Consider the following 18,624-nt stretch of genomic DNA (forward strand, 5'->3'; position numbering starts at 1 on the left):
AGGATGGTCCTCCAATTATCATAACTGGGTTGGTCAGCAGAGGTGAAAGAGAATCAGATATCCGTCCATATTTATTTTTTATCCAAATTTATTTAAAAATAGATAGAAATTTAAGTATCCGATTAATATCCGTATTTATATTTATATTCGTTAAAAAAAATATAAATATGGATAGACAACTAGTCGATTCGTATCCGAATATCCGATTCTATTTGTAATTCTAAACTTTTAAAAAAAATTAATAACCACATTAACATGCTATTAACTTAATTTATTATCCACTTACTAATATCTTTGATTATGTGATCATAAAATTTAATTATATGATTTATATTTGTATTTATATTTATACTTTTTGTATCTGTATCTGTTTAAACTAAATATGGACATGAATTTTTGCATCAGACTAACATCCATATCCATATCTATATAGATATGCTAGTATCTGATCCGAATATCCGTATCCATATCTATATAGATATGCTAGTATCTGATCCGATTTCAGTTTTATTGGTCAGTTGGCTGCCTTCTAAATTTTCCAACTATAGGGTAAAATGCACATTTCAAAGGATGGTTTGAAATGGAAATTTTCTAATGCCGCTATAATGTTGATGATGTGGCAGTGAAATGATATGGCATGATCGTGAAGTGGCAGGTATAACAATAATGAAATAAGGGTGATGGCCTGCTCTTCAGCTTGAACCAATGAAAAAAAAAAGAAAAAAAAAGAAAAAAAAAACTGGAAGGTACACGGTAAGCTCTTCGGCTTACACCGGGCCCAAGGCCGAGCACTAAACCTTACACAATTACTTCTCAAAACCTCCATGTTCTCTGTAATTGCTTCAAAATCTTGAAATGCATCAATAAGATTCAAACCAATCTTCTCGTCTTAATAAAGAAGAGGTACCAAATACTTGAGCTAAGCCTCCATCCGCTGAGGCATAAGACAGGCTTCAATGGTGCCTTCTTTAAGCTGAGCTGAAAAATATAAATGACCTAAGGTATCTCTAGTTCTCTACTATAGAAGATCAAAATGTTCTCTGTAACACATACAAAAGAACAACCCGCGAGTTCTAATTGTTTTAGATAATATATAGCCGTTTTTCTTGGATTGATCATATAATTGTTCATGATACCTAAAAGAAAAAATCACTGCAATTACAGCATCCTTGAATTAACCAAACATTATATCCTGAGGACAGGATTCCTATAGCCTAGGTTTTCTATACAAATACACCGATCATCATGACTAATATAACCAATATATTTCCTCTTCTATTATATTTTTCTCATCACAAACTTCTAGGAACTTCCGACTGTCAAGTACATCTGCAGTTGCTTGAATTGTAGCTTCCAAGAAGATGGCAAGTCAGCTATTGATGCATCAAACAAGAGGCAGAATCCACCATACTGCCCTCTATGCATAAGAAAAGTCTATTCTAAAATGGGTCAAAACAACTAGATACTCTAGCATTTCAGATCTAAAGTTGATGCATGCTTTTTTTTTTTCCTTTCATTTTCTCTTTCCCAATACATGCTTTCTTAAATGCAGGGCCTTTTTTCCTTCGCAAGAGAAGCACCAGAAATGAACTAGAGACAGCAGTAATATATTCCCAGAAATAGAAACCTACATTGACCTAGGAATGAGAAAATTGTTCGGGTAATGCAGTAAACCTGTAACATGGTAAAGTACACTCAGTTGATAACTAAACTAGTTCTCGATACAATGGAGAAAGGAGCACGATGAAACTTAAAAACTGAATATAACTGCAAACTAACAAGTACAAAAATGTCACCAGCCAGTAGTCATTGCAGAAACAAAGTTTTTACATTAGTAACAGCATACAGAAATAGACAGAAAAACACGACACCCCTAGTGTTAATGGACCGCATTTCATCACCTTTTCTGTTGCCTGCATCAAACTCTACAACACTTACCATTTGTAACACTACATATCACGTTTCATATTTCACCAATCAAAAAACATAGAAGAACTTTACGACTAGAAGTTGGTGCCTGCCTCTCCAGCATGTCAGATGACCCACAAAGTTGAATAGTTGAACAGACTGTCAGGAAACTGATTGGTTCACAAAATGCTTTTAAACCACCACTAAATACCAAAAAGTGAAACTTACAATACTTGTACAACTGTCACAGACTAAACTTGCTTTTGGAAGCTTAAAGCATCTAAAAACATAATATACAAGTCAAGCATTTTCAGTACAAAGAGAACCAATCATATTTATCATACCCACATCTTCTTTGTTGCTTCCATCCTTTCAAGCAAGCCAGCAATCTCAGCTTGCATCCTCATCTTCATGTTATGGTAGTCACAGTTGGAGTTCTCAAGGAATTTGAGCTCCTCGAGCTTCTTCCTCCGGTGCTCCTCAGCCTCCTGTAGGCAAAGCTTTGCAAGCTTGGTTGTGTACTCCTCCTCCAGCTTCTCAGACTTGGCACGGGCAATCTGGCGGTAGCCCTCCACTTCTCTCCTGGCTTCATCTGCAAGCCTCCGGAAAAGATTTGCTTCTGCCTCTTTGAACTTTACAATAGTCTCCAAGCTCTGAAAGCCATCCTCCTTTGCTGGGGTGAAATGGGGTTCAAGCGCAAGAGGTTTCGGGTCTGTTTTGAGAGCATCTATTTGCATTTTTAGTATAGAGCTGGTTGGTTTGAAGTTAAATACAGACTTTGAAGGGGTAACATTTGTTGACGACGGAAGAGGAACTGCATCTGCATGCTTGTTTGCTTGAGTTCCTAGTATGTTTTTGGAGGAGCTGCCAGTAACAGAGAACTCTGTAACTCCATCTGCAAAGTGTGAGATAATCAACTGTAAGGTTTGAGGATTTAAGTCCAAACCCTCAACATTACAAATGCCAGTGTTGGATATGGAGAAATTCCACCGTTTAAACTAGGTGCCATGAAGGTTTGTGATTGTACACTGTGTCTCATGTGCATGTGATATTAATCACTCTTTTATCACGCATCTATGTGTAAATTTAGTTTGTAACCCAATTTGCAGCTGTTCTGCTTTCTAGTACATGTCCACATGCATCTAATATTAATAGCTGACTGGGCCTCATGCTTTAAATATTGCTGGACACTAGCACTAGGGATAAAAGAAGCATAGAGCATGAGAATGCTTGGTTCACTTTGTTTCCACTCGTGCAACAAGATTCTTAAAAAAAGAAATTCAGAAATCAAAAAGTACAAAAATATGCTTTAAGCAACAATGAATGGGGCATGAATTTTTTTTTAGGAGCTAGCTATTTGTAACACAAAAGTTCAAAGCAAAATTTGCAACAACAAAAGAGGAGCTAGCTGTTTTTTTTCGTCTTATTCAGAATTTATTGTTCTACATTGAAATAGCAAACCTCATTATGCTTTCTTACTGCCTCTTGATCATATTTTCTTCTTCAATGCTGCATAAGAGAATAAAAAGATCTATCTTGCAATTTTACCGCATAAGAGGATGATCAAGGATACCAACAATACTGTAGCTTTACCATAGACGACAACTTAAGGACAGAATAATATGGTATTACAAGAGGAATTGTCCAATAATAAAACATTGTATAGAGAACAATAAGTGGTGAGAGTGCAAGTTACGTTGCTTAACTAGGTAGCTGTCATTTATAGATTCCCAAAAATCATATGATCATCTTTAGGATGCCAAGAAAGTCGGTGGTAGGGCTTTTAGAATTGGTGCCGGTGAATGTGCAGGTCACTTGCACAGTACATGTTGTGCTGGCACCCTTGCCTCACGGTGATAAAACAAAACAAAAGGAAAAAAATCCTTTTCTTAATAAGTGTATATATGGAAAGAGTTAAATAGGTGTCAAGCTAACCCATGCTGAGCGCCAGTGCCAGCTCAGCACAGACACTTGAGACCATTGTAACCCTACAGCAGGTTATACTTTCACTAGGTGGAAACAACTTGCCACGTGAGCAATGGCCGAAGATGATGAAGTTTCTTCACAACAAAAAGTTCAAAACAAGGATCACATATAATTGAAGAATATTGCACCGAATCTGAATTATTCCTCTAAAATTGACTTATCACGGTGCCATAGTTTTTCTTTTTGAAGGCTCCACAACACATCAATAACCAGAATCTTTTTTTTTTTCTTTTTTTGGTTTTGTCATAGACCACGTCACTGTAGTTGGTGTAATATGATGCGCTATTCAGAAATGTGCAATACAGCCAAGAAGGTAGAATTTTTGGAAGAGTAAGATGTTAAGGCTAAACCCTGAAAAGCCAGGGCAAGATGAGACATGAGTGAAGAAACAGTATCTCTGAAAAAGCAACAAAATTTATATCAGGAAAAAAGTTGCTGCATGTTGCATAAGATGAGCCTACAATTTATTTAGTTAACGTTATTTTGAATATTACTGACCAATTTATATTGGAACAAAGGGCTGAGGTTAGGGAGGACTGGGTATACGACGGAAAGAAAGGAAAGGCAGGTGAGGGTTCAAGCCGGAGCCAAACTTGTTCTGAACCTGGAGTTCGACTCAAATAGTGAAACAGTATAACTAACGATGACCCAAAAAATTTCAAACTTGGACCCAAACTTTGACCCATGGTTTGATGTACCAGACAATACAGCCCAATAAAGGGTCTACCTACCATATGTAAGGTACCAAAACTCGGTAGCTCCTTGTGCCAAGTGTTGGTACTGAGGTATGTACCATATCGCCACTCGGTACGGGATATGGTATCGAGACTGCACACCTTACTTTAACCTGCACTCAGTGTTTACATACAAAACCTGAACTATGACTTGCATGCTGGCTTGGTTTCAATCAAATAATAAGGATTGAAACATCAGAAGACAGGCGTAATTTGAATCCTAGCCTCCTTAACCTGCTTGCAGCCTCGCAAGTATTTGATTTGTTTGATACAACAGATAGTATTTGCCTTCCACTTCCTATTTTTCATTAGTTGCTTATCAACAAAATCACGATATTACTTATCACGTCTCTTTATCCATTCTGGAGAATGGATGCTCAATTCCTTAGATGGCTTTCATCTCAATCCAGATCTCAAGTGAGATACCAATTTGCACCACTATTCAACACCCATAGATACAATTTAGATAAAATTTCGGCTCTTATTATTTTGACCAATATAACTAATATCAAAATCATAATCATCTAATCCCAACAATTTGGGGTTGGTTTGACCAATATAACTAATATATCTCATGATATTCATTGATATAACTACTGCTACATCGGTCAGATATCTCAATATGTTTCTTATCATCTTATTAAGAACTTTTGATTATCAAAAATCCAGATTAATTCAAAATGTAATACATAATCTTGTCTTCAATATACCAGCTGATATTTTGATCTTGATTGCTATACATGTCTCAGATATTGGAGTATCTCAGTTATTTTTAAAATCCTCTAGTCTTCCATCTTAGCCACGACATTATCGTGTATGGTTCATCTTGGTAACAGTTACCCATTGAGATGTCTGAATTACTGGCCACTGAAATTTGATTCCACAAGAGTTTACTGCAAGTAACTATAATTTAGGTCCTAGTATATATTGTATTAAACAACTTAATACATAACTTACTAGCTATATACGGACATGTTACAATGGTTAGTAGCAACTATATCGTGTATGCTGATCTGTGTCAGCTCATATCAATCTGTGGGAGTAAGGATTTGAGACTACACATACCAACCCCAAAATGATTGAACCATACCTAGCATGGACAGGCATGGGGACTCGATACACCTTGGTTTTAGCATGCTGAGCCCAAACTGCCCCATACTGCACTGTATCAAGGAGTATCAACTGCATATCTACATTGTACCACTCCCTACATCTTTTCTGTCTTTTTATATTCCCGCGTTTTGTTGCAAAATGGAACTTGGAATACAATGGGCAAACCATGTCGCAACATCATACATTTTCTCAAACTCCTTGGAGGCAACTCAATCTTCACTCGTCTTGTCTTTTTTGGCACAAAATAACAAGGCCCTGGTTGGATATCATCTCATGCCATTCCATTTTCCATCCTTCCCCAATTAAGTGATATAACATAAGCAACTTCTACAAATTTAACATCATATATGTCCACTTTTTACAAATTTGCCTATTCATTTCCTTCCATCTTCATTTTCTTTCTTTCCACTTTTTAGATTAGATGGAAGAATTCGTTTCCTTCACCTCAAATTGATAAATTTAATCTCCAAGCAACTAAAATAATGCCCATTGAGGACTTTCTAGGAAAGAACAAATGCGATACTACACGTCCAGTGATACTTTAAATAATAATTCCTTATACTTTGATCTTTCTTGGATAAAACCAAGGATATAGGTATTGTATTTTTGGTACTTAGTATATCGGACGGGTATGGCATGACATAGATGCAGGCACCACTGTTTCGTGCATAGGAACCATTGCAAATCAAAATTGATATGCGCTAGCATAAGCGCATTTTCTATTTTATAGCCCTCAGCATAGCAAGGCACGATATGATACCTTATCGCAGCAATCCGTGATCAGCACGAGTATGACATGCTTTTCTTTAATCCTTAAGATAGAACATCTTGAATTTTTCTGGAGACAGAAATTAATATAGATGCCATAGCTCATGCCAACCGCTACTGTATATTTTTTGGAACTATAACTTGGCTAGCAACAAATTGATTGCTCTACCAAAATGCTTATCCATTCCCAGAATAGGTTAGCAATCAGATTTAATGAGAACAACCATTCTAATTATCATATATCATCTCTTAAGGCTCCAAATTATAGATACTCATCGTTCTAATCATCCACGGTCTTATCTCATCCTATTTACACTCTACCCCAACAATAGCTATTTCGCTATCAAACTAAACATATTTTAAGAGTCACCAAATGAGACAAAAGGAATAGATGTTTCACATAGGAGGAATGAAAGAAACTCCTACTACAGTGAAATTAAATAATGAAGCTGCCTTCACATGTAAAATCACCATCTCCAGGTTGAACATAAGAGAAGAGAGAGATACATGCTCAATCACATCCTCTGCTGTTTAGAAGCTTATTATCCCTGGAGAACTAAATCTTATTGCAAAGAGACCATCTCTGTGAACAAAGGCTTCCGTAAATAAGACGCCCAACTCTCAAATTGATTATATTGTAGGCATTGCAAGACATGTTTCAAAGATAAGAATTTTAATTTAGAACGAAGATGTTATAAAGCAGTTCATTTCGAGCGGTGTTTTAACAATTGTACCATACCAAGCAGTGCAGGACATACCGAATCCACCTAGTATGGTATCAATACCAGTATGGAGCTTGGAAAGCCCCCCACACTGAGATTGGTATTGGAAATATTTATTGTGCAGGCTCCAACAGTGTACCATGTGTCAGTAACCGGGCAAACCAAAAGTACCAGTACATGGACCAATAGTTAGATACAAGACACCAATCTTGGGTGTCGATAACTATCTTCCATTCCCTAATGCAAATGTTTCTAATAACATGCATTAATGCAACATCAATGTTTCAAGTCAGAGCTGAGACGGAAAGCATAAACATAAACTCACATTCCTTTTCCAAACTAGTTAAGGCAGCTCCATACATCCACTTTGCCATTTACTCGTATGAAGAGGCATATCCTCAGACAATTCAAAGCATACCAAAATCCTATTTTTAAGCACATAGACACTAACTTTGCCCTTTCTAGCTCTTATTAAACATATAGCTAAATAGATGAGGTCCTCTCTTTTATCAGACGTTTTGTGGTTTTTACAAATCAATAAATTATTCCCAAATATACCTTCTCTGCAACTACCTATCCATAACTATGCATGCTATCACTATGGTCCATACGATTCATCTAATGTACTAAGCTATGCAATCCTAGTTTTATGGTCTCCAACTTTCAGTATTGGAGTAGATGAGTAAGAAAGGCCAATCTTAACTGATTACGTAGTGTGTACAAGATATCTATATATAATGTTTTTATAGTCCTTCTAATTGTAATTGAAGACAATCCCTTAAATCTTCATGTAACAAGGATGCAGCTAACTAGCACTAAATAGGGTGTATCCCAGGACTATCAATGGGCCGGGCCAGCCTGAATGAAGACCCAACCAAATTAAAAAAAAAAAGCTTGGGCTTAGATTTTAGGATTATAGGCCAGGATCAGGCCTAGAAATAAAGGCCCACATAGTGTTCATACTTCATTCTCGCATGAGGCTGAGAATTTGATAAAAAAATTAATAGCACCTGTTTGAGCCTGGCCCAAGCTAAGAAAATACCCTCAATCAAGTGAAGATCGAACTTGATACTCCTACGCCTTGTCCAAGCCAGACCAAGCTCAAGCCTGAGATTTAAAAAATTCAGGCTTGCTTCATGCCCAAGCATCACCAACCCATTGACACACGTAGACATTGTTTGGATGGGGAATAAGTGGAGGGATAACCACCTATTCCTCCACTTATTCTGCTATATAGGCTTTACCTATTGATGATGCCTAAGGTGATATGCCTCCCACTTGCATCATAACCTTATTCTAGGGGAACGACACGACTGGATTTTTATACAGAATTAGGTGGAAGGCTATTCCACCCAAGTACCAAATGCCCTCGGCCACTATATCTTTGGTACGGCCTCTGTCACTTTCCCCCTTTTCCATTACCTTCATCTACTCTTCCCTCTCCTCCCTATCTCCATACATGGGTGTTGATCATGGTTGACGAGTTGCTTTAGAGACTTGATAGCCGAAAACTCCATCGCAAATTTATCCTCTTCCATTACGAACTTCTTCCCTCCTTCCCCAACCAAGAGAGATCTCGACAAGTAAAAGAGGTGAAAGAGAGGGAGATCCCTGTCTTCTACCTCACCGATGGTGAACAGAACCCTCCCCTCATCGGATTTTGGCGAATGGGCGACCAGCGAAGCCTCCTGATGATGTACCCCTTGTGCCTAATCCTCATCTTCCTCTTTGCCACCATTGCTAGATGCTTCACCTAGAAGACCTTCCAGTTGCCTTCCGCTTCCCCCATCTCCAACTACTCTTCGGAGATCGAGACTATGTCAACAACAATTTGAGAAAAAAAGGCAAGCTTTGATGCGAAAAAAGGTGGGATTTTTCTTACAATTATGAAAAAATAATCTTTTCCTCCATTTTTCTGTGATTGGTGGGCTTATAAGTAGTTCATCATTTATTGAGAATTTTAAAACTTTCATGGGTTTTCAATGAATTAGGTAGTTGGATTATTTTTCTTCTTTAATCTAGTTCTAATTTAAAACCTTGATTATTTTGGTGAATGTAGTTTTACATGGACAACTGAAGCATTCTTTTTTTAAATTTCAAGCAAGAACATATACCCGTTTTTACCTTTTTTGTATTTGGAGAATAATGGATATATGTTAAATGACTTAGATTTGAGTTTGATGCATTTTTCTGTTTGGTGAATTGGGTTTTATATGAACATGTTCCATGAAAATGTTTCTTATTCAAGAAAATACACAGTTTTCAACCTAATCTCGACTAGAATGATGAATGGTTGTGTCAAATTATTTAGATACTTTACTTCTAAATGGAATATTTTATGGCCATTTGATGGGATTCTTCATTTTTTCCTTCTACTTTAAAGAAGAGAAACACTTAGCTTCTTTTATTGAGTAGAAGCATATTGATTATCTATTAAGTATACAAAGTTTTATGAACTTTTGGTGAACTAGCTTTATATTGACAGGTGATTGGAGAAGGGTTTTGTGTTTCTGGATATGGTTAGTGGGACATACCTATGGAGTGATGAAGGGAAGCCAAGAGAGGATGTGAAAGCAATTTTTGGGTATTCAAGTTGTAATCACTGTTGTTATATTAGAATACAGTTGGCAATTTTTAGAAGTTGTTCTTTGGAATGATATGGTACACCATACCGATGCATACCAGGTAGACCACCATATCAGCACCGAATTGGTTGACAATATGGGAGGTGTACCAAGTATCGTTATGCCGAACCAACCCCCATATTGGGTGTATTGACACCGTAGCAAGATGCTATCGATACAAGGTCTGATATCAAGATTGCAAGCTTGCGAAATAAATTTTTTGGGTTTAGTTGTTTCTTATCATATATGTACATTTTTTATAGTTGTTAATGGCCTTTGGTTAAGTGTGTTTAAAATCCTTATTTAATTGAGTTGAGATTTTTATGTCGATGATCCACATGATGAATTTGTTTGATGGTGGATGCCCTAAAGATTGTATTGCATCGGAGCAAAGTTAATAAGTTTTTAAGTTAGTTTGGTTTCATTGATGTTTATCAGTAAATTGAATAGCGATTCAACAATGTATTTTGGGATATGCTTTTTGATAATTTGTCCAGCCCAATATGCTAAGTGAATTAGTGATGACTCTTATTAAATTATTGTTGACCGGGAAAGGGGGAGGGAGCAATTTCACAAGAAAGCCTTCACACTTGGCCATTTTCGAACAATTTTGTCCAAACAATATAAAATTCCAATTATCCCCTCAACTTATTCCGCCAAAAAACATCACGATATGATATCTCCTCTACTTATTCCTCAAACCAAATTTCACATTTTTTTTTACTATCGAAATAATTTATATACCTTCTATAGTACATGGATAGTTCTTCTTTATTCCTTCAAAAATCATTTCACAACCAAACACTACCCTAGTATATCTAAAACCATGCTCCCATTCTTGCACCCATTCTGATGCCAAAATGATTTATGCAAATATAAAATTTATCATTTCTTTAACCCTCTTTGGTTCTTGCTCCTAGTCCAACTCCTACCTTCCAATTAATGCAACATTAAATCATCAACATGATACAAAGCAAATCTTCATTAAGCAAGACCAAGCAAAGGGTTAACACATATGCGATGGTAGACATAAGGGATAAGGAAATTTTGGGGTTTGGTTTTAATAGGTAACTTGTGTCATAAATCTGATAATAGAACATAAGTCAAAAAATTAGCAATTATACAAATTTGGGATGCCTGATAGATCTACTCTAAGGTTTAGGGGTTAGGATTTGGTGCTAAAAATTTCTGGGATTTTGAGGTTCAAGTAGATTGTTTGATGTTGACCTAAAGTCAAAATACAGGCAACAGTACATATTTCTAAAGACTCACGGAATATAAGTGTATGTTATAATGAATATGAGCAACTAATTAAGTAGTATTTCATATTATTTTGCAAGTTTATAATAACTACATGTACTCAGCTAATCAAAAATGAAGATTAGACAAGAAAGGAAGAGCAAATAAAGAATACAAGGAGGGAGAAAAAGGCACCAAAGAGAGGACAGAGGGCCAGATCTTGCCAAGAAAACCACTTTTCCTCAAAATGTTCTCCAGGCAACGACGTTGGAACTGTATTGGAGGCCTTGTGGGTATAGAACAGAAAAGGTGAAGAAACTCAGGAAATGAGTTTAGACATCTAAGGTGTCCGAGGGGAAGAAAACTGTGATGGGGTGGAAGGGAGGTAACCTTGAAAACAACCATGAAGCGTACTCCCAACTAGTTGGCTTCAAAACCACAAAACCTTAGAAGCTAACCAATTCCAATAAGGCTTTCTTTGGTGTCACTGCAAGTTTTTATAAGTTTTTTCTCACAACTTCCAGCAATGATAGGTTATTATTGGTGTACTTATTTCTCAACCTGTCAACAACATTTTGAGCACCATTCTTCAAGAAAACTACTTTATTTTTCATTCCATATGTCCATACATCTTCTAAATTTTTCATCACTTTGTCCAAATTTGAAGCAATAACTGTCTTTAATAACTATGCCTTTTCTAAATACTCAATTGTTTGCTTTATCCATCTTAACTTGTTTACATAGCCATCTCGACATTTTGATCCTACTATGTTCAAGAAAAAGAGGGTATCTATGGCATCGTAAAGGGCAGATAGATGGAACAGAAAAGCTTAAACATTTTGGAACACATGCTCTCTAAGGTAAACAGTGAGCGAAACATATATATGTCAGGCATGAGAAACATGAAACTAATAGTCCTTATACTTGAGAGCATGTTCCATGGAAAACACCATTGGCTGAATGACAATGAGAGCTTCTAAACAGTGCCATGTGGAACAAGAAAGACATGAAACCCATGCAAAAGAGAGGAATTTGATTTTCTACCACACAGACACTTGTAGGGTGAAACATGAGAAAGAAGTGGTGAGATAATAAAAAAATCTGAAAAACTGCTACTCGAGCAAGGAAAAGACAGAAGATCAAGGATACTGTCTCCTCTTGATAAATCCCTGTTGTGGTGTTGAATTTAAGTATTAAGAAGTTGACGAAGAGTGCCTTGAGATGCAATTTAATTTCAAAAATATTTTGAGAAAAACTCTCCATGATTAGATCAAAAGAGTTCAGCGGATATAGGAAATTAAGCAGGCACCATTGTAGTAAAGTCTTGATGCTAGCTTATGTTGAAAATGCTGAATCATACAAAGTGATGGGAATCTTGAATAGACATGAAAATAAGGAAATATGAATGAAGTCTTTTTAATTGACAGGTGAAGGACCACAAATATCAGAATATTTCAGGTCCACAGGAGCCCTATATTCAATGAATGTCAGAAAGAGCAAAGCAAATTAGAAACAAGGAAAAGAACAGAGATCACTTCGAGTGACATCACCAAGTATTCTAATGAAAATGAATGGTTTTAGTCCTTCTGCTGAGCATGACCAAGCTCATCTATTAAAGAGATTCTATGAGTTAACTAATACTTAAAGCAAGGCAAATAACTACATCATTAAAAATGTATGTGCTAGTTTCATGAGAAACATAGCATTTCATCACAAAGTCCAAGCCTTGACTCATATGTACCCAAAGCTTTAAAAGGCGGCTGCAGTATAAGGGCAGGTGTGGTAATGCACAGCATATAAGCAGCTGGAGGTGCATAAGTGATTGGTACTTCAGAAATATTAAAAATTAAATAAGTTTCAAAAAAAGATAAAAAATAACTGCAAATTAGAAGTAAATAGGTGAAAAATCAGAAAATAAGAAAAGTACATATTTTTACAGTTATTTAATTTTAAGCATCTTATTACATGTTAAATAAAAGAAATAGGAATATCCTTAGCACTATACTCAACTTTCAAATACATTAATGTAATAAACATGTTCACGAATTAACAAATGAAGAGAAGAGAGGTAAGGAGAAAAATAAGAGGTCACTATTATAGGGCCCAGGAAACGTGCAGACCACATTGGCCTATGCAGGTGCCTGGCAACCCTGCAGGTTGGCCACACATAGCAACCGTGTTGGCCCAATGCAATGCATTCTAGGCCACTAGATGCATCTGGATATGCTGGCATGTATGCGGCTGCATGGACCATATTTTAAAATGGTGTACCCAGCTAGGCAAGACACTTAAACAATGTATCATGTCTAAATAATTGAATTGCCTTGTCTAAATATTTTTTTTCTATGACCAAGAATTTGAATTATGATAGGAATGGAGATAAGAAGAATTCCATATAGATTTGACAAATATTGATCATTTTTTAGCTTAACAAGAACAGAAAAATAAACTATAAATGCATGCAGGTATTACTGTGGTTTATAACTTGAGCTAAAACTGATCTCAGAGAAAATTTAGGCTAGATATAGCCCTGAAAAGAAAATGCCATAGATAGGTAAAGAGACGGGCGGAACCAAAAAGAAGACATGAAGCATTACTAAGCCCGGAAGAGTTGGTCTTTCATAAGAACTGATGGCTTAACAGGATTCATTTACTGGACCCCAATTTGATGGGATAAGATCAGTTGTTTATACCTGACTCACCTCTTTTGTCCCTTCCAGGCGATCGGAAAATAAAGAAATGGTTGATATATTCAAGATAATTAATTATTTTCAAAATACCGTCTTAGAAATTGATAGAAAAGCAAGGATATGGGCCCACGTGAGTAGAAAACAAAAAATATCTATTCTAGTTCTATCATTAGCTATGGGTTCGAATCTAAGAAAAATTCTAGATAATGTTTGTTATCCTAAAATTTTCTTGTCTTTTTCGAATGATAAGGAGAAAAAAAAGATTGGGTCAAAAGAAAATGCTATTTTGGAGTTTTATCAACAATTTGCTTGTGTAGGTGGGGATCCAGTATTTTCTGATTCCTTACATGGAGTAACATCAAGAAGAACACATAATACATAGAGGGGACAAAAGAAACATAAAGAGGGCCTACTGAGTCATATCTATTATAGTTTTAGGCAAAAAATGAAAAATATGTTTTCATATCAGCATACGACATTGATTGTTCTAGGTAGAGAAACATGCGATGTAAATCATACAAATATTTAACTGCATTTACCTATATTAGCATGAGTTTTCATACAGATGCACTAAAATAGAAAGTGATAATGAATCAAGGAATTGCAGAAGAGAGGTACAACAATAGCAACAATGACACACAATAACTGCGCCAAAAAAAACAGAACTAGAACGTGATTTTTGTGTTGAACTGATAATAGAGGACAGCTGACAAAACATCAATGCTAACAGAGAACAGTAATTTTTCCTTAAGAAAAAGGCAATTGACAGAATATGAATACACAGTTCATCAATAAGAACTACATTTTTAGCACATCCAAGAAGAAACAGAATGTGCAATAATAAGAAAAGTAGCAGAACATTAATATATAAAGCAAATCAGTTATAGATTGAGGTTCATTCATATTTCATGATGAAATCGATAACCTTCCTAAAATAATGTCTCTGATGCAATAAGTAAGACCAAGGAATTTGAGAGAGGCAATTGTAAGGAAAATAATAAATCACAACCTAATTAAAGATCAGTTAGGAAACTTACACTTGAAAAACTGCAGCATGTTGCTACATGCATCCATAGGTGAAATAAGCATCTTGCCAAGCATGTTGAGAATTTCTTCCGCCTTCGCATGCAGCCCCTTCCCTTCGAAATCCTCACTAGCACGGAAGATCTTCCTAACACAGTCCAGCTCCTTCATCAAAGTCTCAAGACGCCAATCCTTTGCACAGCAGTTAAAAACTTCTTTAACGAATCCAAACATCTCAGAAGCATGCCCACACCCAGGGCACAGGAACTGCATCTCTGTCATGCCCATTGGACCCTTCAAGGTTGGCCCAGGCCTAATCAGATTCTTTTCAATTCCGCAACCAGCATGGCACCAATGGGAGCAAACATCACACCCAACCCAACTGCATGTATTTGAAGCACAATCAAACTTCAGGCAGACAGGGCACATGCAAGCACTACAAAATCCCTTCTTGCTGGAGCAAATCTTGCAGTCGCAGTCATCGACAGGCACTAAGCTCTTGCAATTCACATTTGGGCACCTTAGTTGCAAGAATATCTCAACAAGCTCTTTCGATGGAATACAGCCCTTTCCAGTCACATAATTCACGATGCCAGTCTTGATCGCCACCAGAACTTCAAGCTGTGTCTTGTGACACTTTGAGAGGGTCTCAAACGTAAGGTCTGATCTCCTCTCAAGCCTTCCCTGGAGGCTAGCAAACTCATCCCTCTTTTCCGGCATGCTCATCAGATTTCTCAGAGACTCCTTCACAGCTTCCAACGACTCGGTTGGAAAATCTTGAAGTATCTGCGCCATGTAAGGGACTGCCTCCGATACTACCTCTTTCAACAGCCTCGTAAGCATCATGCCCCCCTTTCCAGTATCCAAGCTTGCACCAGCATTAGCTTTCGGGGCACTTGCAGGCAATTCAGCTGGGAAGAAGGAGATGTTCTCCGAGCTGCTCACCTGGTACAGACTGTTGCCCGCCTCCTTGTTCTCTCCCTGCATGTGAGGGAAGCCACCGAGGTTCGAGAAGGTGACGCTATCACCCACAGGCTTGAACCGACTGTGGACTGAGCCGTTCGTCCCCTCCCCGGCGTACCACATTGTATCGTTCTCCCTTGACACATCGAAATTCTCAGTGGAATTCCTGGTGAGGGAGCAGCTGGGGTTGTGAGAGAAGGCTGCCGAGCACGAGTAGGAGAGCGAGGCGCCATAGTCGTTAGAATTGGTTGCACGGGTGTTGTTGCTAAAGCTCCTTTTCACCGGAGCGGCAGCCACCACCGGCGCCGCCGAACAGGGAGCAGCGGGAGCGGGGGCGGCGGCGGAGACAGTCGCTGACGGTGCTGCCAGATTCGCCCAATTGAGCGAAAGGGAGAGGTTGGGCGGGCCGAGGGAGAGGTTTAGGGTCTCGATCTTCACCTTCTTCTCCTGACCTTCCCCCTCGATCCCCTCCGGCCCCTCCCGCTTCCCCGGAACCTTGCCGCCGGCAAGCTGGAGGAAATCCCTCTCGACCCACCGCTCCCCGCCGTCGTTAGGCGGGTCCACGGCGATCTCCTTCCCTTTGGCTCGGGCTTTCTCTATCGCCACGAAGAGATCGCTCCCAAGGCCGTCCTTTTCCTGGAGCCCCGGCTTGGGGTTCTCGCAGAGGTAGCTGAGGGTCAGCTCCTGGGGGGCGGCGGTGGAGGAAGTGCCGGTCTTCCCGCCGCCGCCATCGCCGCCGAAAAGGCTGGATCTCGGGTTGGGTTTTTCGAGATCGAGGGGCTTAGGGTTCGGTTGGGCGGCGTCGGGCCTCGAAGCCGAATCCTTCGAGGGATCCGAATCGGCGAGCATGGTGGAAGGGACGAAGCAAACAAGGGGAATGAGGGGAGAAAAGTGCTGCGAGAGATCGAAGGACGAGGGTTTTGGGAGAGAGAGGTTAGGGTTTGGAGAGAGAGAGAAGGGGGGGGGGGGGGGGGGGTCTCTCCCTCGCGCTCTCACCTCGTCGTCTTCGCGGCTCCTCCTTGTCTCCGCTCCCCCCTTTCCGTTTCCGCTCCGCTTTTCTTTCTCCGCGTCGATTTAACCTCTCTCGGCAAAAATTGATTCTTGCCCCTGCATTGGACTACATTTTATACTGTAGTCCCTATCCAAAGCGTCTTCGAACAATTAACCTCTATATTTATTATTTAATGATTCTTGCGCTGGTACTAAAAGTTAAAGATTGTCAAAACTAGGGTCGGGTGTAAAATATCTGGCGCAAAGATTCTGATCATTAATTCCGGTTGGATTCTGAATGAGAGGAAATAGGGGTTAATTAATGTCCATAAGGGGGTATGGGAAAGCGAAATTTGAGCACGGACTGAGCGAAGGGGCTGCAGCTATCCGTTACACAATATTTGACCAGGGACTACATGTGAAAAAGTCAGACAAAGAAAACCTTCTTGGCTTTAAGATACTCGGCGGGATATTTTATGTTAACGTGCCAAGTTGATACTGGCAGTTTGATGAAGTGGATGTTAAATCCGCGAGAGGCGGGATGGAACGGGGTATGGTGTTCGAGGGAGTAAGTTACCGCGGACGGGCGCTTGGACGAGAGGACGGGGTCCGCGACCTCCGGGCACGCGTGAAAGGGGCGAAATTACGATAATTCCCTAATTAATGGGGACATTGGAACTTGGAAGTATGACGTAATCGTTGACTTAGTTAGCCGGCTGCGGCAAAGGGAAGTGTTAATGTTGGGGTTTATTAGGTCGTGGGTACTCGTCTGGTCTGGAATACGTGTTCGTATCTTCGTTAGTATAATATTATCAACGCATGAGAATTATTTTACAAACCATAAAAAATAGCATCTATCTTGCACTGCCTATAGGTTACTATTTTTTAAAATATGATATAACAATATAATAAATTATAATGAATAAAAAAATAAATAATTAAATTTTTATTGTATATTAAATAATGAATAATAATGATCAAGCAGATACTCCAATGATTAATGCTCGGGTGGAATTTAATTTTTTCTCTTTTTTTATGTTGTTCATAAAATTAAAAATAATAATATAATAAGTTATAATAAATAAAAAAATTAATAGCCAAATTTATATTACACATTAAACAATAAATTTAGTAGTGAAAATATTTTAATAGCCAACTTTGTATTGCACATTAAATAATAAATTTAGTAATGGCTAATTGGAGACTTTCATCGTGGAGATTAATATTTATATGACAAATAGAGAACTGTGCGTAAGAGTCTTCATGCGGAAACTCCCATCCTTATTACCAGTATAAATAATACTGGCTCCGCATAATGTTTCAGATACCTCTTTTTTTAATTATTTTTAAAATAGAATATAGTAATATACTAAATTATAATAAATAGTAGACATCTAAATTTCTGTTACATATTAAATAATATATTTTAATGATTGCCAAGCATATCAATATGGCCATCATGAATATATATTGCATATTAAAACATAAATTTTAATAATGTCCGAGTATATGAATACTGGTATCATTCATATTGGCACCTATACCATACATGGAAAGTTCTATGTTGAGTTTCCAATTTAGATATATACTAAGCTTAAGCCCAATCAAATTTACATTCTTCATTTGGAGACCTTTAGATTCAAATTTGTTGAGAGATTCAAGGTTACTTACTTGATTGATATAGGTAAAGCATTGTCCGAGGACACGCTTGATATGAAAACCGGAGCTATAGTTTAGGCGATGACTGGTGTCATAATATCAAAGCTCTAATGATGAACAATTGCAATTATGTATTACACATTAGAAGTAAGGTTATGTGACATTGGAAACATGTTTTTTAGTGACTATAGTTGCTATAATCGAA

At 37.9% G+C, this 18,624-nt stretch overlaps 1 protein-coding gene across 1 annotated transcript; it reads right to left on the minus strand.

Moving 5' to 3' along the window:
- Positions 1 to 1,782: 1,782 nt before the first annotated feature.
- LOC103696691 (protein TITANIA-like) lies at positions 1,783 to 16,925 on the minus strand. Its single transcript, XM_008778381.6, has 2 exons — positions 14,822 to 16,925; positions 1,783 to 2,803 (listed from the first exon to the last, which is right to left on the minus strand). Exons 1-2 carry the CDS (start codon positions 16,617 to 16,619, stop codon positions 2,247 to 2,249), a joined length of 2,355 nt encoding a protein of 784 aa, XP_008776603.3. The 5' UTR covers positions 16,620 to 16,925; the 3' UTR covers positions 1,783 to 2,246.
- Between the last annotated feature and the right edge of the window lie 1,699 nt (positions 16,926 to 18,624).

Source organism: Phoenix dactylifera, chromosome 7 (assembly GCF_051530095.1).
Source record: "Phoenix dactylifera cultivar Ajwa chromosome 7, Ajwa_hap1_PhDact_Kaust_v1.1, whole genome shotgun sequence".
In the NCBI taxonomy this organism is placed as follows: Eukaryota; Viridiplantae; Streptophyta; class Magnoliopsida; order Arecales; family Arecaceae; genus Phoenix; species Phoenix dactylifera.